This window comes from Passer montanus, unplaced genomic scaffold, assembly GCF_014805655.1.
Source record: "Passer montanus isolate IOZ18808 unplaced genomic scaffold, ASM1480565v1 scaffold105, whole genome shotgun sequence".
In the NCBI taxonomy this organism is placed as follows: Eukaryota; Metazoa; Chordata; class Aves; order Passeriformes; family Passeridae; genus Passer; species Passer montanus.
Genome location: NW_024357059.1, coordinates 17077 through 37814, shown reverse-complemented (window position 1 = coordinate 37814; position 20738 = coordinate 17077). Strand labels below are relative to the sequence as shown.

Genomic DNA, 20738 nt, shown 5'->3' with positions numbered 1-20738 from the left:
CCACAGCAATTAATTAAAAATAACAAAATGACTGATCTTGGAAGGGACCATAATGGCATCTGATCTTACCTCCCTGCTCAAGCAGGGTTGTCCTACACCACACTGTACAGAATTGTTTCAGAATGTATTGAGAATAAAACCTAAGATTCTACTAGTATTTTACTAGAGTGAGTGCAAGATGAATACTTTCCCATTTCATTAAAAAAAAATCTGTCTGCTGAAAAACTTAAAATATACTGAGTGCATTATGCATTAATGTTACATCACAACATTTTAAAACATTTTCAAGCCAAGCCGATGTCATGTTTTGGGTCATCTAGCATTTCTGTATTTGCCTGCAAGCTGGTCAAAATTATTCTCGTGAGCAGCTGACAGAACCATTTGACAAAGTGTTCAGTGGATGTACTGTAGCTTCAATGTAGCGATGGTTTTGTAATGCTTTTTCACAGCTTACTGATCTTGTTTTCCTACATTGTCAATTCTGATTTTCTAGAAAGAAATCCAGATGATGCTTCTGCTTTCACAATGTTTGGGTTTTTGAATGAGTATCTGCATCTTAAACAGCAGGCAGCCTATGCCTATGAGAGGTAAACTGTACACGCTTGGAAGGCTTAGAAAAGCCCCTTTTCCTTGCACCAGCTGAAAAACCTAAGGGTTTTTCTTTTCCTTAGATAAACTTTACTTTCTCAGTTCAACAGTACATTTCAATTAAGTGTATTGTAGGGGTGGGTGTGTGGATGTTCCTATACCAAATTTAGAAAGACAGAACACAGAACTGGAAAAGTAGAGATGTCCTAAGACTTGTATGTCTTACCATTACATTAACTAATTCACTCTGTGGGATTTAAATGAAATTGAAGGAGAAGGCAAGCTTGGTTTTAGCTTTATTCTCTGTCCCACTCTAATTAATGGAAGTAGTTGGCCTTTGGGTTTGTTTTGGGTTAATTTTTCTTCTCTCTTCTTTTCAAAGAAGGGAAGGTGGCAAGTGAAACAGTATTTGGTGAATATGTTTGTTGATGTATTAAAACAGTGAAATAGGCTCCGTTTATGTTTAATTAGTGCAGAAAAGCTTTTGTATAAACAATTGTCCATTTTGCTCTGAAAACTTCTCAAAATATGCATCTTGTAGTCAAGTGATAAGTAACATTCATTGTGGTTAATTTTAGGGCAGCTTCACTGCTGAAAACCTCAGAGGATACTGAGAAATACAATACAGCAATGCAAAATTATGGCAGGTCACTATGGTAAGTGTTGGTTGACTTTCTGAGCCCCTAACTTCAGCTTTGAAGGTAGTGAATGCAGCAGTACAAAATATGGTGAGGCTTAAGGTGAAAGATGGTTGCTAAAAATAATCTATTCAACATTATTCCTAACTGTAGACAGGTTTGACTGAACTTTGTATTTGCTCCAGAAATAGGTAGTTTTATTTTAAAAAATCATATTGTAAGGAATTGTTATATGTCTTCACAGACTACAGCATATCAGTGATTCCCTTATCCTTTGCTTGATACTAGCTTGTCTTAATGTAGTCTGTTATATTGTCTCCACAATAAGTTGGGGGTTTTTTGAAATATTTTTTGGTTGGTTTTTTTGGGGTTTTTGGTTTTTTAGGTTTTTTTGTTTGTTTGTTTGTTTTTTACAATCTTGACCCTTGAGCTATGTGATAGCTTAGTCTGAATAAATTGCTGCTTCAAGGTTTGTTTAAAAGCCCTTCTAGCAAACCTTAGAATTTATATTGACTTTCACAACCTGAAGCGTGTGAGGTTGGGGTGTTGTGTACCTGTGTGTGGTCTTTCTGCTGATGAATCCCTATACTGTAGTACTACTCACAATTCTAAGTTCCCTTCATAATGCCTTCTGGTTCTCAGGGAATGCAGGACATAAGTATGTAGACTTTCAAATTTCTCTTTGATGTGAGATAGCTCAAGGTCTACTAATTAAATATTTGTTAGCTCTCTGGGGAAACCTCATATATTCTTGTACATGACACTGAAACTTCTAACCTGTGACAAAGTGATAATTCACTAACTTCGGGGAAGATTTTAGAAGCAACTCTTTAGACTCCTGAAATCTCACATCCAAGCTGTATGTGTGTTATTTCATGTGTGCAATTTGATCACACACAAGATCAAATCTCTAGTAACTGATAAGTAGTTCTAATAAACACAGTCAGATACTGTTCTTTTCATAATGGTCTTAGAACAAGAATGCTGTAATCTTTCTGTGTGTGCATTTTCCTGTCTGTGTGCATGATATGCTTTTACAGAAAAAAAAAGCTTGATTTGCTTTTTGCATGTTACTCCTTTGCCGTTTTCTCCCTGTGGTGATCATTAAGTCATTTGCCTTATATATGGCTGTCATGCAGATGTGCAGGATTTCTTCCTACCAATTGTTTTTCATGCAACATATAGTTGGAGAGAGTAACTGCTATACCAGGGAAAGGATGGGGATTACTGCACATTCTTGTCCTAGTATTGCTCTTTTCTAGGTGTCTGTTTAAAACTGCTGTGTAATAGAGGACACTGGTCCTCAAGGACAGTTTGTCTGAATTATAACATCCTTCCCACCAGTGACTGGGGTTTTTTTCCACAGTGCTCTTGGGCGGTGTGATGAGGCCATTGAAGTTTACACATCAATACCCCTAACAGAGTTTGATGGCATTGTGGGGCTAGCGTTAGCTTACTTCAAGAAAGGACTCTTAGAAGAAAGTATCAAAGGTAAAATTCAGAGCATTATGGAACACTTCTTTTGAGGTTAATCTTAACAAAATTTGTTTGTCTAATCAACCTAGCTGACATTCGATGTTTTGCTCTTTTGTGTAAGTCTTATTGTGTAAGTATAAACACCAGAACTATTTTAATACCTTGAGTACCATGTGCAATTTTGGGCACCACAATAAAAGAAGAACATTAAGCTGTTAGAGAGCATTCAGAAGAGGGCTGTGAAGATAGTGAAGGGTCTGGAGGGGAAGCCTTATGAGGAGCAGCTGAGGTCACTTAATTTGCTTGGCCTGGAGAAGAGACTGAGAGGAGACCTCATTATGGTCTTCATCCTCATGAGGAAGTGAAGGGACAAGTACTGATCTCTTCACTCTCATGATGATTGACAGGACTCTAGGAAATGGCCTGAAGTTGATTCAAGGGAGGTTTACGTTTAATATCACGAAAAGATTTTTCACCCAGAGGGTGGTTGAGTACTGGAACGGGCTCCCCAGGGAAGTCGTCACAGTGCCAATATTGTCTTCAGATCAAGAAGCTTTTGGACAATAGTCTAGGCACATGGTGTGATTCTTCAATGGTCCTGCACAGTTGTACTTCATGATGTTGGTGGGTCCCTTCCAATTCAGCCTGTTTTATAATTGTGTGAAAATCTATTAGTAGTGTCCTAGTATTGCTCAAATGTAGTAAGGAAAAATACATTTCTTCAAGTGTGGGATTCTTGTCCATTAACCTGTTTTTCTCTGAGCCTCCCTTGTTCTGAAGTTAAATTATTTTTCAGGAAGAATCAGTTGTAATCTAGAGAAGAGAAGACTGAGAGGTGATGTCATCAATATAAATGTCTCAAAAGCAGGTGTCAAGAGGATGGTGCCAGCCACTTTGCAGTGGTCCCCATCAACAGGGCAAGGCATAATGGACATCATCTAAAATATAGGTTCCACCTCAACATGAGAAAGAACTTCTTTACATTGAGGGTGGTTCTGAACAGGCTACACAGTGAGGTTGTGGAGTTTCTCCCCTCTGGAGACTTTCACAACCCACCTGCAAAGGTCCTTTGTCACCTTCTGTAGGTGGCCATACCGTGGTAGAGGGGTTGATCTCCAGAGGTCCTTCCAACTCTAATTATTCTATGATTCTCTCATAGGAGATTAATGTGGTGTTCAAAGCACTTTAGCTTTAGTGGTAAATATAATTGTACTGTCATGTTGCACACTTCTGAGATGCGCAACTTCATTAAAAGGTATATGCAATAATCAGTGTAGAAGTGTAGGTGCTCACAAAGGAACAGTCAGCTCAGTGTTTATTTTGTATTTGGAATGAGTGTGTCCATCTAAACTACTGTTTCGTTTCATACATGAACTATCAGAGGGAAGTATTTATACCATGTTCTTGCAGGTTTTTTCTGAATATCCCAGTGCTGCTTTTCATTTCTGTTTCTACTTGCTATGTGTTAAACAACTCCCAGGCTCCAAATAGTAAATCTGGTATTTCCAAACATAGTTACTTCCAAAGTCTTAGTCAACTTGTTTTTGTCTTCTGCTTATGATTTGAGTTGAGAAAGTACAGCCAACCTGAACCTAAAGTGTGTCTCTGTTCTAATATCATGCTATCCTAAGGGCTGTACAAAGGTTGTGTTTTTTCTGCTCTCTCAATTGAATTTTTACCAGCCTATGAAAAAGCCTTGTCTGTTGCTGAGTCTGAAAAAGATAAAGCACATATCCTGACTGCCTTGGCAATAATAGAATATAAACGGAACAAAGTGGATGCTGCAAAGACATTGCTGTTTAAATGGTGAGTGGAGGGAATATTCAGAATGTGATATTTTATTGTTTTTGTGGGAACTCAGGTTCTTTGTGTATTGCAGCATTAAAAGTGAAAATGGATGCAGTGTACTTATTCATGTGATATGTCTGTTTTTCTTTTATGGTCTGTCTCTTTCACATTCTTAAAGCAGTATTGAGTGGAAGGGCTGAGCAGTTTGGGTGTCCAACATCCTTGAAGTTTTGAAAACTTTATCTTTAAAGATAATATTACTTTGTAGTTGTCCTAAGCACTAGGCAATGATTTTTCTCATTAGCTGTAAGAACTCTGAATCATCAGTGAAAATAATTTCAGTTGAAGTTGTCAAAAATCTCAGAAATTATTGTGTTCCCAGCAACGTAGACCAGGACAATCCTGTAGCTTTCCAATGAAAATAAACAGATCTCTACTAGTTGAGCAGTTAAGTGGTGAATGCCTGTTATTTTTCAAATCTGTGGAGGCTAAGTAGCCTGTGCATCATTATTAGCCTTCTAGAGCTAGAAATTAAGAGTTACCATCTCACCTCCCAGAGGGAACTCTCTGTCAGTAGAGAACTCTAGTAGTGTCAGTGTCAGCCTGTCTTACCAGCAGACTCGTGAACTTACTAACACAGTGAAGGTCCATTACCTAATACACTCTAATGGTTAGTTGGCTAGGAAACTGGTATTTCCTACATCTTATAAATCTCTGCAGGCTTCTCTTTTTGTCATAAACATGAACAGTGAGAGTCTAATGACACTATATGTTTGTGTTTAAAACAAAAAGGTAGTGAATGGCTTAGGAAAGAAACATCACAATGAGTATGTCTAGATCTGAATTGGAAACAGAGCTACAAACAGATTTTCGTTCATTTTACTATTAGGAACAAAAATTATGCATTCTGGTGCAATAGATATTGTCATAATCTTGACTGGAATTTGTGCTAGATAACTTGAAGTGCCTGAGTAAGCACTTGCACATGAAGCTTCTTTTTTCATTTCTCATTACCAGCTTAGCACAGAGATTTTTAACTGTGGGTATATTCGGATAACTAGTATGATAGTGTACCATTTCCTACTTGTCAGAGAGTCCCTTTGCTGGCTGTTCAAGTTAAATTAACAACTTTTTTTTTTTCTTGCTAGGGACTGAAAACAAAATATAGAAGCTTACATTCTTGTCTTTTTTTTTAAGGCAAAAATAATCATTAAGAGCTTGATTAGGTGCTTGTAGTCACCTGGTCTTCAAGGATATAGATCTAACCTGATCCAGGATCCCACAGAGTGTTAATTCTCTTTCTTTCATGAGACATAGGAGCAAGAGGACTCAGAAGTAACAAGAACTCTCATGTTATCAGTGAGCTTAGTTTGTGCTCCAAAATAGTTGTCTCTTTACTTTTCTCTGGCTCAACAGCTCATTAAAAGAACCTAGTACGGAAAGTCTGAAGGCTTTGTGCACGCTGGGATTGGTAAAGCAAGATGCAACACTTGCAACAGCAGCCCTGAAAGAATTACTGAAGCATGAAAAAGGGGATGATGGGATTTATGAGAGATGTCTTATTGCATCTGCTGTCTATGCATTACAAGGTAGAAACGTGGCAATCCAGAGAGAAGTCTCCAAAGCAATACACAGGTATATAGATTGTCTTGCTCTAATTGCCTTGTAAATGTATTGCTCTGAATATATTGAAGAGTAAGCAAACCTGTTTCTTTGAATCATTATTCTAAAAAAAATTTTTTTACAAATTTTTTTAGAATAATGATTTTTAGAATTATTTTTAGAATAATAATTTTTAGGTTTTTTTTAAAAAAATTCATTCATGAAGTACTCACCTAAGGTTGTACCTTTAGCAGACAAGTTTGCTTTCTTATTTATGGAATCAAATAACAGAAGTTTCATAGCTTATTCAGTGTTTTCTGATTTTGTTTGGGGGGCTTTTTTGACAGGTAGGTTAGTTTACTCCTCTGTGGAACCATTTTTCATCCTGTGTATCATAACCTTCAGCATAGAAAAGTCCCTTGTGCTTTTATTTCATATTTAGCAGCCTTTGAAGCTGTTTCTTCCATTAACTGTCTGTGTTTAAATTCGATTTGATTAGCCTTAGCATTCTGAGCCTTTCAGGAAGGCACATATCATAGTCTCTCCAATGGTTTTCGGAAACTATTTTCATGCAATTGTTTTTTTCCAGCTACAACTAAAATTTCTTGTTCTTCATACTATGAAGACAAGACATGTAGGCCTAAATTTTGTTTTCTTCCATGAATATTAATATGCCTGCTGTACATTGTATTTCTTTAGTTAGCAGTGTAATTTCAATGTTGTGTGGTTTGTTTTTATCCATGTCTATCTTTTAAGACATTGCATTGTATTCTTAATAGAAAAAACTCCGTTGGATATTTGTAGCAAGTGCCTACTGAGTCTGGAGGACCAGGTGCATATCTAAACCAGACAGTCTAATACCTTTTTCTTTCCCTAGTTACCCTGATAATCCTGCCCTTTGGTCTCTTCTGTCTCGACTAGTTCCACTGTATGCATCAAAAAAGCCAAAAGTAAGTGTATTACCAAAAGTAAGTGTAATACACATGTGCTATTTACATTCCAAGTAGTCTGTGTTGTTTCTTAACTGAAAAAAAACACCCTTCAGTGTGTGGACTTTCTCCAGTTAATATGCAAATGTAAGGCTTACATTCAAAGCAGCGTGCATCTGCATACTGAATTTATATACCATTATTTGCATCTTCCATGAGGTAACAGTTCTTGAAGTAAACTTAGAGGAAAGATCTGCTAGAATTATGCTAACAATAAAAGGTTATGTATAATTATGTATAATTTCTTTTGTTTAGTTTTATAGAGATGTGTTTATGGAAAAATATATATATTAAGATTTACCTATTTTTGATTTGGTTAATGTAATCATCTTCACTTTTCTCATTAGTCAGTGTTTCCTTGCCACTTTTCTGCTTATTATTAGTTTTCCTCCAAATAAATACTCCTTGCCTTAATTATGCTAATTATATAAACAGAAATAGCACCTGAAAACAAACCCTTTTCAATATGGGGCTGAAATATGAATAAACTCTAGTCTAGAATGTCTCTTGCTAATTTTTTATAAAAAGATCATGCTGTAAGCAAGGACATTGCCTCATTGTACAAATTTTGTACTTGTGAATAACAAAAATAAAAATATTTTGGCACTATATATTGCATAAAATCAATTAGCCATGTAATTAAATCAGTTGGTTTTTTTTAATCTTGCAGGGAGGAGCTGTGGCTGGAAGTGTTGCACATACACTTGATGTAAACTGTGGAAAGGTTTGCCTTCCTTAAAATTCAGATTTTGTAATTCCATAAACAGTCCTAAAATTAATTCTGTCTGATCACTTACAGTGTTAAGTAACTCTTGTGTTCTGTTTTATAGGAAGTCCTGCTGAATATTGCAGTTAATCAGTTGGTAGCAGGATGTCACATGTTGGAAGATAAGAAAAACAATCCTCTGAAAAATATTCAGAAGGCCATCCATGTCTGTCCAGGTTACTCTTGTTCTCAAACACAGTAGTGATTGTTTGTTTTTTTATCCATCAGAAGTATGAATTACTGGATTAAAGTAAAATCTGCTTTTCTTGGGTTGATTTGTTGTTTAGGATTATCCATGTATAATGCTTAGAGTGGAAATTGTCACTTTTGTTCCAAATTTAGTGGAATGGGAATTAAACCAGACAATAAGAAAAATATGACTGGGTTTTAAGGCTTGTTCTAAACTATGAGCAATTTCTTAATCTTTCAACAGGAAAAGACATAAGTATTATTTAGTATACTAGACAAAATTGAAAAACATATATTCCCTCAGTATGTAACACCAGACAGAAGAGAATTTCATCACCCTTGAGATTTTTTATTAGAAAAGTTCTGTTAAAATGTGTGGATTATGAACTATAGAGAACTCTGTGGTAGTCTTCTTCCTGTACCATATGAAGTGCAAGCCTGGTGGGGTTTTTAATTGCTAATGTTTACTTGATAGTGAAACACTAAAACATTGCTTCTTCTAGAGTCATTTTGCGCTGATGCATAAGACTGGCTTGCAAGTTAAAAATATCAGTTGCTTTCCTAGAGGAAATATGAGTGTATGACTGCTATTTAAAAGCAGTATACTTTACATTTTACTTTGTTAGATCTTCAAGCTTTGTTTCATTTTGCTGGCAAAATTAATTATTTTAGGGATGAAAATTTAATAAATATGAAAGAGAAATAAAATCTTTAACTGAGCTCTGTCCAATTCAGGACAGAGATTGCTCTTACAGTAGTAGGTGTTCTTCACAGAGCTATTTAAAGGTGAAGCTGACACAGGAATTAGCTGGCAGTGAAAGTAGGCACCTATTGCTATGACTTTCATGCTGGTGGGCAGAACAGACTGTCTGCCACTTTGTGTTTTGTTAAAACTCTTCAGTGAAAGCCAAGATTAATCTGTGTAGTCAAAAATAAATTGGCAGCTTCAGGTTAGCACACTGAAGCTATCTGTGAAAAATATATTAGCTGGCTTTAGGAGCAGCATCTGCCTTTCATAATCTGATGAATCTTGCTAGTTAGAAGCAAGTAGTTATCACTTTCCTTGGTTTGAACTCAGTTACTTCTCTTATTGTTGACATCTTATTTACAGTGTATGATTCCATTGATAGGTATGCTTTTATGCTTTATCTGGTAAATCCCATTCTTAGTGAACTACCAGCATATTTAGAATGGGCATGAGTTCCCTTTGACCATTCTTTTCTAGATAATCCTGTTGCTTGGGCAGTGCTAATGGCAGCCTGTCACGCTGAAAACACCGTTGTCTGTCTAAACAACACTGAACCGAAACGAACAGGTCTAGAGATGACACTTGTGTCTACAGTTTCAGCCAAAAGTAAGCTATATGAGTTTCCTATTTAAAAAAAGCAAAATGAAATTATCTAAGCTTGCACTACTATCTGAACTTGCAAATAGGCCGAAGATTACTCAATAGTGGTAATTACTCAATAATTGTAATTGTATTTTACACAAAAAAACTGTTAAATTCTAATATACACATAGGTTTAGATACTTAATGGCAGCTTGCTTTCTCCTTCAAAGCTTCAAATGCTTTTCTAAAATAGTATTCTGAACTCTGATGCCTACACCCATGAAGGTTGTGGATGTATTACATTGTAGCAGCAGTACTTACAGGAAAAGGCTAAAGTAATTTTGAGTTCTGTAACTCTTCCAATAGGTGGTCGTTCTTGCTCAGTACCTGTGGTGTTTTGACAACTGGAATTAAAGTTCCATGTTTGATTGATCTCAAACCATTAATTTAAATGGTGTATGCTTATTTCCCTCATGCATTTGATTTTGCCATCTTTCAATGTTCCTACTAATGAAGGGAGCCATGTCACATTAAAAAGTTCTCCCTTACCAGATCTAGAGCCTGTGACCATGGTGTTGTACTACAGCAAAGATACTAACCTGTTTAAGTGTGTTGTCTGTCTTTACAGCTGGAGAAAGTAATCTTCCACATAATTATGTCCGTACTCTTGAAGACTGGTGTCTGTGTCAAGCTATTACCAGTCTAGGGGAAACTGGTAAACTGTCAGAAGCTGAAGCTCTTTGTAACAAGGTATGATGGTGTCACACTGGCAGATTGTGATAGAATTGACAGAAGCCATTATTTTTTGTGCTTTATACAGTAAGGTAATGTTTGAATTAGAAACTGTCTGTTCCATAATAGCTACAAAATACAATAGTTCACAGAACCACTAAATATTCTGATTTGAAAGAGACCCACAAAGATCAGATTAAGTCCAGCTCTGAAGTGAATGGCCTGTATGAAAATCAAACCTTCAACTCTGGCAGTACTAGCACCATGCTCTGACCAACTGAATTGATGGTTGACATATTCTCCTCTCCCCAGTATACTGTTTGCAACATCAGAACTGTGTTAATAGTTGAAACAAGTAGCATGTGTATCATGATAAAGCTGAAGTCTGTTCTTTCTGCCTAGAATTCAGCAAAATATCACCAAAATTCAGGGCAAGAAGTCAGGATAGGAGTCATACATGGGACTTGGATTTCTTCTGGGTTGTGTTGGTACTTTGTTTCAGAGCTACAAGTGGATGCTACAAGTTTAATTATAAAAAAGAGAGTTCTTGCTGCAGCACAGCTGTGGAAGGGAGCTGGGCTGTTAACTTCATTCAAGAGGGTGTTCATAAGCGGAAGACTTTGCAAAAGATAAGCAAAAAAGCACACCTCCCTGATTTTCATTAAGGAAAATTACTAATTGCATGCAAAATATGGTCCTTGTTTTTGGGTATATTTCATTAAAGTGGATGGGAGTTAAAAGAAGAAAAAAACAAACAAACAACAAAAAACCTAAACCAGACAAGAAAATTGATGGAACGTCCTGGTTTTCAGGAGGAAGTACTTTCTTACCTCTGTTTCCTTGGTGAGGTTTTTTCCTTTTCTGGCCAACTTGTCTACTGACCTGCCTTATATTAGCAATGATTGGAGATTTTGAGACATACAAGGTCTGTCCTTCTCCCAGTTTGGTGTGGGGGAAGGTTGTGGTGGATTTTGCTTGTATTGTGTCAATTTTTGTTTGATGAAATAGCCTGGGGAGAGGACAGTCAGTGTCTGCAATTAGTGTAGAAAAAAGAATGGCATATCCCTACCACAAACTCTCAGTGGTAGTTTTGGACCCCAGAATTCTCAGAAGGCAGTATAATTGGGAGTGGAGAGTCAGACACTGCTGTCATTCAGTTGTGGAGGATTCACAGGCAACATAATTTGTTTTAAAATGTGTGAAAAATTCAGGTATTGTTTGTTAAACCTGTTCCGAGTTACAACTCTTGGAAGTAGTGTGATTTCAGCACAGAAAATAACATGCAGTGAGGTTTGCAGAAGATTCACATGCTCCACCTGAGCAGAGTAAAGCAACAGATAGCTCGTTTTCTGTCTTTGATTTTTGTGTTGGTTCAAAGAAATACTCTCTGGATACCTGCTGTTACTGAATAGGAAATGTTTAGTAAAGTGCTTCTGTTCCAGTGAAAATAAAGTGTCTTATCTGGGAGAACTGAAATTGCTTGAAGCATAATCAAGGTCCCTTTTAGCCTCAAGACGGGTTTTTGCCTATATTAATAGGCCCAAAGTTGTTAATAATTGTCAAACCAAGTGAGAGCTGTCTTTCAGAAACCAATAAGAGTAGGAAATGTAAAATATAAATTTAAAATGTAAAATTGAGCTTAGACTTCAAATGTATTTTGAGGACAGAAAAAATGTTACCTGTTTTTATGGGTCAGTCCCTGGAATACTCCTTTGTGCAGCAGAGGAGAAAAATGCTGTTTCAAGCACCCTGAGAAGGCTTTCAGTGTTGTTTTCTATAAAGAACAATGTGGAAAATCTAAGTGTCCTTGATATTGGAGAATGATAATTCTGACTGTTTTGGTTTTAGGCTTTAAAAGCCTCCCCTGAGCACCCAGCTCTATTTTTGCTTTTGAGACAAGTTCAGTGTAAGCAGCTGTTGCAGTCTCACAAAGAACTTCCAGACAACATCCTGGAAGAACTTCGCAAGACAGTCATGTCCAGTTCATCCTCAGCTGCAGCCTGGCAAGTAAGTGTGAATCTTTTCCCTGACTAGTGTGCCATTCTCACACCTGCTGCAAGAGGGTGAGCATTTGTTTCACTGCTTGATTTTATTTATCTGCTGACAGTCACTGACAGAAAAAACAGCTTAAGTTCTATTTGTTCCAAAGTTGAAACATCATGTTAACGTCTATAGAAGTTGAAATGTAAAGTACTGCTAGTAAGACTAAGCAGACATGGAGTCAGGAGAATTAAAAGCTTGAGATAAATATCTGGAGTCCCTTTGAGTGATCTATGATTTGATATGTGAGCAGAAACAAATTAAATACTTCATAACTTCATAAGAATAAATGGAAGTAAAGGGTTTCCTGTTGCAGTAGAACACAATTTTTTATTTAAGGGTCTGAAAACCTGAATAAGTCTCTTTCTCCATAATGTCCTGACTTCAGGTTCTTTTGAGTAAGTTGACTGCAGAGAATCACTCCCAGTAACATTGTTCATTAATTCCCTTCCGTGGCATGATGAGTAATCATTTCTAATTGACACTAAAGTGCCAAATCTCACTTCATATGCTGCTTCTGTGAGTCTATCTGAGAAGTCTCACACATGCCAAGAGATCCTTTTGGTGATGCAGCACCAAATAGGTTCATTTTCTAGCAGCTGCTTTTCAGTTTACAGTTATTATCTGTCTTTGCCAATGTAAGTAGCACATTGTTTAAAAAAATTACTTGAACTTTTAGTGTCCTTTATGTAGCTGAAGGATTGATGATGCTCCTCTCTGAGTTGATAAAATAAAGCAATGCTTGTGGTAAGATTCAGTGAAGTTGTTTTCACTCTTAGAAGATCAGTGCAAGGCTGCTTTACAGATCATGATCTTGCTTCTTAGAATGCTGCACATCCTCTTCTCTTCAGACACACCAAGAACATTATTTCTGGGGAAGATGTTTTTTTGATGCATTTTCCTGTGATTTGTGAGGCTTCATCTTTCTGAATATAGAACTCATTCAGGTTGAATGTTTGCAAAATAGGGGGCACACAAGAAATTATTGTATCCTCTTTTTTAATAACATTTTTTAAATTAAATTGGGGTTTGTGTACATTCTTCAAGCATCCCTTGCATAGCCAAGTCATCTTCCTTACAAGCAGGGAGAATAAGTGAAATGAGTGCATATGATGTGGGGAGTGGGAGGGGATGATTTGTTTTAGTCTTCTTAATCCAGGTCACAGATAAGATACCTGTGAGGAAGATGTTTTTCATCTTAAATTAAAGAAACTATTTCTCAGGGCTTAGATAGCATTCTGAAAAATTTTGCTGCTACATTTGCTTCTATTGGATAAATGTATGCTTTTATGTTTTCTGTCTCTAGACTTCCTGTGAGTTTGATTTATCCATTGTGATGCCTTACAGTTTTACTACATTAGAGGGGCCATTAACTTTTCTTTCTGATTAAGTTTTTGGCTTTTGTCTACATTGTTACATGGGATTTTAGGGTGCTGCTGGACTGCTGCTCCGATGCTGTTCTACTTTTTGTGCTGTGACTTGTCGGGAAAATAGAGAAAAGTAGATCTGGCAAAACTGCCTTTGTGCCTTTGCATGGAGGTTCTTTTCTTTACTTCTTGAGTGCTAGACATCTTCCACTGTAAAGAGCTGAGGCTGAGGGAAGCTTTTTTCCCTTCACATGAATGAACATTTTACTCTAAAAAGCAGGCCTGCATCTTGATGTCAAGAATGCACAATCTCACTAGTGCTAATTAGCATTTTCCAGTGTGTTGCTCTTTGTAATTGGGGGTAACTTCTATGCACCTGAAAACGTTAATAATTTTTGCCTCCTCTAACACCCTGCACTCTTTAGCTAGGAAAAGTTTAGAGGCTTCTGCTCAAAAGCAAGGGAATTACTTTGTTTACTTGGTGATCCAGCAAAGAATATTTCTAAATATGGTTTGCACATCTTCATGCATATCATGTACATGTCAAGGATTTGCAAATATGACTGCATCTGCTTCAAAAAATGTGTGATGACTACAGAATTAAAGATAGAGAAGCTAGAAGTCTTTTCCTTCTCTTCATGAGGACATCTTGTGCTGGCAGAGCAGGCAGCAGCTGAGACAACCTATCAAAAAAGTCTATGAGTGGGCTAGGGAACTCTCAAAATAAGTTACTCTAGTGAGGTGTACTGCCAGCTCTGCAGCAGACTAATTTTTCTGCAGGGCAATGCACAGTGTGTTGTTGGAATGAGGACTGGGTGCATGGTGTCAGCTAATAGTATGCTGTGGTACTCTCATAAATTGGACTAAATTGTAATTATTACCTAATGGATGTGTATTTTGGTGGCTTCATAACTGATTTTGTTGGATGTTTATTTTCAGTGGCTGGCAAAAATATATCAGTCTCAGAGAATGATGACTGGAGCAGAGATGTGTTATAGGAAGAGCCTGCAGTTGGCATCACAGCAGGGCAGCTGGAACGGGAAGTTATCCAGCCTTCTCAGGCTAGCTATGCTCGCACTGGAAATCTGCATGGTAGGATAACCAGTACAACATTATTGCATGATTTCACAGAAGTTGGTGGGATAAAAGGTTTCTGTAGTCATAAATGATGCTCCTGTTGAAATGACTTTATGTTTTATAAATGATAGCTAGAGAATAAAATGAGACATCAAGGGGCAGTGGAATATTCTTAGAACATGTCTTTGTAAGAGAGGTTGCAATGTAATAATCACAGATAACCACTTTGTGCCTAAGAGGCTCATTTGCTTAGTAAGGCTTATCTACAACAATTTTAGTTTGATCATCCAAATTGCCATACCCCTCAAATGTCTGTCTTATCAGACTGCCTCAACAGGTTTTTTTCTTCACTGGTGCCTGGAGAGATCAGTCAGTCATATTTCAAGTATTTTTATGCTGTATAGTCATTTCCAGATCTGATGTCTTGCACTGAAGTCTAAGAACAATCTAAGGGAATTGTATCTTGTGGAATAAAAAAAAAGTACTCTATTCCTTGCACTGGGGGGCAAGGTGAACATATCTCAGAATTTTGGCAAGTGTTTATTATCTTCAAGCAGTGTCACTCTAGAAACCTGAAGTTCACTACCAAATTTTAAAGTCTACTGTAAAATGTAGAACTGCTGTGATCTTGGCTAGTGCTTTTTAATAAATGACCCAGCTGTAATCAAAATCAGGCAAAGCAACCCCCATATATCCTGAGATCTTGTGTAAGAAAAGGCAGTCAGATTTACTGAGGATAAACCTGCAAAACTGTTCTCCTTTTTGGAGAAGAGAATTGTTCTCAATTTTTCTCACAAGCCCATTGCTTCCAAAGGCAGAATTTGTCAAGTGGCAGTATTTTTCCTGCTGTAATTCTGTCAGTTTTTAGTGGTCTGCTTTGTTCCTAATTGCTCCTAAATGCTTTCAGAGATCTCAAGATACCAACTAAATTGATTAATACTATTTCTTCAAGGGCAGGCCTGAATTGCCAGTAAGAATAAACAAGACTTTGTTTAAAAATGTGGTTAGTATGAATTTGATTATCTCATCTCGACCTTTTCAAGTGAGCAGAGAAGCTGATGAGTGGATATTTTTTTGACATTTCTGCACTGGTTTAATGAAATGAATAAAAGCCTGGTGAAAAACTTGCTCAGGTCCAAGAAAGCTCTGTATTCGAAAATTGCTTGTCTCCCATTTATCTTCTAAATAAAGATTTGGTCACCCTTTCAAGTACAGTAATTTGAATGTTATCCAGACACAATGGGGATAATAATGTTTTTCTAAAGCCAGTTTTTCTTTCTTTGCTTTGCTTGTATTCTTAAGATAAATGGCTTTGCTCAATAGTTTCTCTGTTAGGTGATTACAGTCTAGGAATTGGTTTTGACTTCTGGTAAAAAATTATGTCACTTCTGGGGATAAATTTTACATTCTAGAATAGTTTTATATGTGGTATGAAGATTTACAAGGGTTTCTGAAGCACTACTAAAATCTATGTGAAAAAACAAAAAGATTATGTACATAAATTAGCATGGGGGAATGCTGGCAAGGCTGATCCTAAATAAGTTAAGTTAACACAACTTTTCTAGTCACTTCTAACCACTGTTAGAAGTGGGGTTTTTTTTAAACAAGTGTCTTTATAACCTGCCAAATACTTCTCAGAACGGCTTGAATTAAACCTGCTTTCTAGAGAGATGCAAATATACTACAATAAAGTCATTTTTCCCCTGCTTTTTCTCCTCTTTATTTTTTAAAATTTCTTGTTTTATTTATTCTCTTATTCTTAACTTTTGTAACAGGCTAATGTCTCAAATGAACACTGGCCATCCTTGGTTCAGGAGGCAACAACTGAAGCTTTGAAACTTTCTCCTTGCCCTTTGGCAGCTCTGCTTCAAGCCCTGCTACAGTATAATCGCAAAATGGGAGCAAGGTATGCATGATCCGTTAAGTTGTCAGTGGAATACAGTGTCTAAAAATACAAGTGGTCATTATCTGCAGATCTAACTTGAAGATCTTAAAGCAACTTGAAAGTGGAAATTAATTCTTGAAATAGTGTGGCAGTTAAAAGGGAGAGGGGAGAAAGGGTTAGTGATGTGGGGAGCAGCCAAATCTTCCATTATTTGTGGGGAAAAAAAAAAACCAACCACCCAGAAAAAAAAGAGCTATAAGACAACTTTTATTTTAAAAACATGTTATCTAAATAAATTCATCAGGGAGACTACACGTTCTGAAAAATCTTCTAAAATAACACAGTGGAAACAGATATCACAGACCTGACTACTGCTAGGATTAATTTTGATCCCACATTTTACTCACAGTGAAAGTTCATGCCCATTCCTGAACAGTGGTCATTGTGGCTTTTTGAGGAAAGATTTAGGGAAAGGGTTCTTGGAATCTTGCTGTGTTGTGTATATGGTTGCTATGTCCATTTTTGTCTTCTGTAGTAGTTTTGCTTAAACTATGGGAAATTGGAGGCTTTTGTATGGTTTTGTCCAATAATTCAGCCATTTTGAAGATATTTCTAGGAAACTAGCTTATGTTTTTTGCTGGCTCTTGAGATGACAGCCTAATGTGATTGTGATGGTTGTCGCTTACAATAAAATTAAGATAAAAACTTAATTAAAATCAGTCTTATTACTATTCCAGATATTAAATTACATGAACAGTGTATCACAAGATCTAACTGATCTGCCTAGGTGTTTCAAAATCCTGAAACAATAAATTAATCTTGAATACAAATAACAAACTAAAATATGTAACTTCTCAACAGGCTGTTAAATCACAATGTAGTGGAATATCATATTGGCTATAAAGCAAGAATTCTTAGAACAAGAGCCAAAGCTGATGGAGCACCAGTGAATGAATATGACATCCCTACATGCAGTTGCCAGTTTTTACCAGATTTCTAATGGCACTGTGAATTTGAAAATCCCTTTGTTAGGTACATGGTGTGTTGGTGTTGGAAGGTAGTATCAGCCAAAGAGAATTTTAGACTTTGTGTAGTACTCTATTCCAATTACCTTCTCTTCTTCAATTTCACGTCTTGTCTCTGTTTGCAGGACCTGAAATAAGGGCTTTCCCGTATATTACTTCTGGCCATTGTTGCTTGCTTTGTTATGTTACGTGGGGCCTGCTCAGTTGAATTTGATTGGGTTATATTTTGATTATGTTTCCAGGGAGACTCGGCGAATGTTGGAGAAAGTTGTTTACCAACCGGCAAATCCAGAGACCATAGTGTCAGTGGCACGCTGGTACCTCCTGCAACATCTGTATGCCAAAGATGATTGTGAATTAATAGATGTAAGACAGTACACCTTATACAGAACTTCTGTCTATTTATGTTTGATATTGTACTTGCAACTGGGAAGTGGGGTAGAAGGAGGCTAGGAAGGTGTTGCTCTTGAGGTGCAAATGTACTTAAATTTTTTAAATCAACACCAGTTTGTTTGAATGTCTTCCATTCCTCCTTGCAGTAATGAAAAATAAAGTCTCAGTCCAAAGTTGGAACAGTCCTACCTGTGCTTCTTCAGTAGACATGAGGACCATTTAATTAAAATTTTAGCAATAATGTTGATTCCCTGTAGCCTGGCTGGAACATGTCCCTGGCCCAAAAGATCTGAGCAGCAGAATCTCTGTGCTCTCTCTTGATGTGTGTAATGGTACATTATTTTCAGTACATGGTAGATGCTGTATTAGTTTCTGTTAACAGTGCTTCACTAATGTATTTGATCAAACTTACAAATCCATGCAGCTCTTTCATGTAGTGCAAGTGGGGTGTCATTCATTTTGGCTTATAATGAGAACTACTTTTCTCCTCAAAACCTGAATACACTCTTCTATCCTCAGTTCTGCCCCTGGTGATGAGGGCTGTTCCCTGGTGAGATGTTGAATCCAATATAAAGTGCATTTGGGGCTACATAGAAAATGGTGTGGACAAAAATCCATACACAGACATACACAGATAAAAAAATCTAGATTTAATGAGTTCAGAAAATCCTGGTGTGATCTCATTGCACTTGCTTTTGCAAAGTTGTTTATAGCCCCTGCTGATGAGTATGATAATAATGGCTGGAGATTTGCTTGGTTCTGCTTAATAATTTTCCTTTTCAGTATGTATAATGTTGTTGGGTTACCAGAGACGTGCCAGAAGCTTATGAACATTAGGTTGCTGTGACACCTTTTTTTAAGGTCCCTCATAGAAAAGTTCCAAATATGATATGTGGAAAATAAATTAAAGAAATATTAATTTAACTGGGGGAGGGAAAAGGATGTGGCAGTTTTTTTAAAGTAGCTGCAGAGAAGACTTCAGTTTGGCAAATGGAGATTTATACAAAGGTAAGATTTAGACAAAGCAGGGGACAAGTGTGTGTCAGCAGGAAAATAGGTCTGCTTGTTTAATTGCCAGCAGGTTAACCTGCCATTGGTTAATTGCCAGCAAGTAACCAATGATGCTTTTACAGAGCATTGGAAGTGATTACAATCACTATAGTGCAGACTTTGTATCTTTTAAGTAAGTTGATGTGTATTTGTGAGTATTTCCTATTTGGGGATTATGGGTTAGATGCTCTTTTATCGAAACTGTCTAACAGGAATTCAAGTACATTTCAGATTGCCATTAAGACAATAACAAAAAAATCTCAAATTCTCAGGTCATTCTTTATTTTTCTCTGCAGGTGCTTATAGAAAATGCCAAAGCTAATGGAGATGTTAGAGCTCTGGAACTAAATGAGAAATTGTCAGCAAGTGCCTAGAATGGACTGTCTCAAGCAAAATACTTTTATGTTCATCCAGTTGAATTAGTTCACCTTCCAGAAGCATATAGAGTTTGGGCTGTTTTGTTTATGTCTGATTTATTTTTTCTGTTTTATCAACTGCAGCCTTGTCTTTAATTTTTCTTTTTCTTGAACAAAAGTAGGTTATTTTCATGTTGAGTTACACACATAAAATCACATTTATTTTGAAAAGAAAACCCTGAAATTTGCTTTTGTTTGCTTCCCCACTTAAACTTTGCTGCTATTCACAATAGAGTATTTCCCCCCTAACTTAGCTAGCAAACAGAATTCCCCTTATCTATTCACATGTTGCTGTCAGGTCTGAGGGTTCTTGGGCTCTGATACCTTCTGGACCGCAGCTGGGGCCCCCCGGGAGTACTGGCAGGAGTGGGGGTGCAGGAGATGGGTGTTTCTTTGGTCCAGGGATCTTCCAGGTGCCTTCTATCCCATCTGGGTCACCAGAACTGATGCCTTGTGAAGGCTGACCTAGAACAGAGACTAGATGGTGTTAAAGAATAAAGTAGGTATTTATTCGAAGGCCTCAATGGATGCACCCTGGGCAGTACAAGAGCCCAGCCAGGGCTACACACAAAATGGTCACAAAACAGATGACTGGTCATGGGGTCTCACACTTTTTTAAGTTCTGGTCCATTAGCATATTGGAGTTAATTTTCCAGTTATAGCTGTAGGTTATGAAGTCCAATCCTTTTTGTTTTTCTCTCTTCAATCCACATTGTTTATGCTCTTGGGCCTGAGATTCGGACGGTTGTCCTTGATCCCAAGCTGGGAAAGGAATTGCTTTGTCTCCCTACTCTGTGAAGAAAGCTTACCATCCCTTAGTATGAAGCTTAGAGCTACACACTAAAGTAGCACAGAATCTGAAAAATATAAAAGCTAAAACCTAAGGCATCATTTCGACGTACAATTATTAACTCCACTGCCAGGTTTTCTTGGCACAGAATCTTAAGAGCTGGGTAGTCAACAACTTCTGTCATCTCTTGTTAACTCACCTGCTGATTGCTTAACTGGATGTATTATGACAGCGATTCCTAAGATATGTTATTTTACTTTTATGTACCTGAAAATAAAAAATGAATAAAGCAATGACTCTGATTTGTAAAAGTTACCATGAGGATGTTCACTCTGTTGACCGGAGTCATGATAGCGGTCCATTTTTTTGTCTAAATCTTAAAATTTCTGTCCAGCAGAAATTTGGCTTGTACAATCCCATGTTATAGGCAGGAAAGGGCACTTCAAAAGTGTGCAGTGGGACAGCATTGAACGTGCGCTTGCTTTTGGAGCCAGTTGTACTGGGCTTAGAGAAAATAGGATGCTGAATTGGAGTGCAAGTCACACAGGCTGATCTCTGGAGAGTGTGCCAGTCTCATTTCAAGAGGAAGACTTAGCT

At 37.1% G+C, this 20738-nt stretch overlaps 1 protein-coding gene across 3 annotated transcripts in view; it reads left to right on the top strand.

Moving 5' to 3' along the window:
• The window catches only part of TTC37 (tetratricopeptide repeat domain 37), a 48337-nt gene extending 27881 nt beyond the window's left edge, over nt 1-20456 (top strand). For all 3 annotated transcript variants that reach the window (XM_039719338.1, XM_039719330.1, XM_039719322.1), the window contains 15 exons: nt 494-587; nt 1167-1244; nt 2593-2717; nt 4385-4508; nt 5907-6125; nt 6970-7042; nt 7752-7805; nt 7912-8023; nt 9262-9390; nt 9995-10116; nt 11947-12105; nt 14445-14597; nt 16358-16488; nt 17735-17858; nt 19232-20456. In XM_039719338.1, the coding sequence (XP_039575272.1) occupies nt 494-587; nt 1167-1244; nt 2593-2717; nt 4385-4508; nt 5907-6125; nt 6970-7042; nt 7752-7805; nt 7912-8023; nt 9262-9390; nt 9995-10116; nt 11947-12105; nt 14445-14597; nt 16358-16488; nt 17735-17858; nt 19232-19309 (1775 nt within the window). In that variant the 3' untranslated portion in view covers nt 19310-20456. The remainder of the gene's footprint in view (nt 1-493; nt 588-1166; nt 1245-2592; nt 2718-4384; nt 4509-5906; nt 6126-6969; nt 7043-7751; nt 7806-7911; nt 8024-9261; nt 9391-9994; nt 10117-11946; nt 12106-14444; nt 14598-16357; nt 16489-17734; nt 17859-19231) is intronic.
• The last annotated feature ends 282 nt before the right edge of the window (nt 20457-20738 follow it).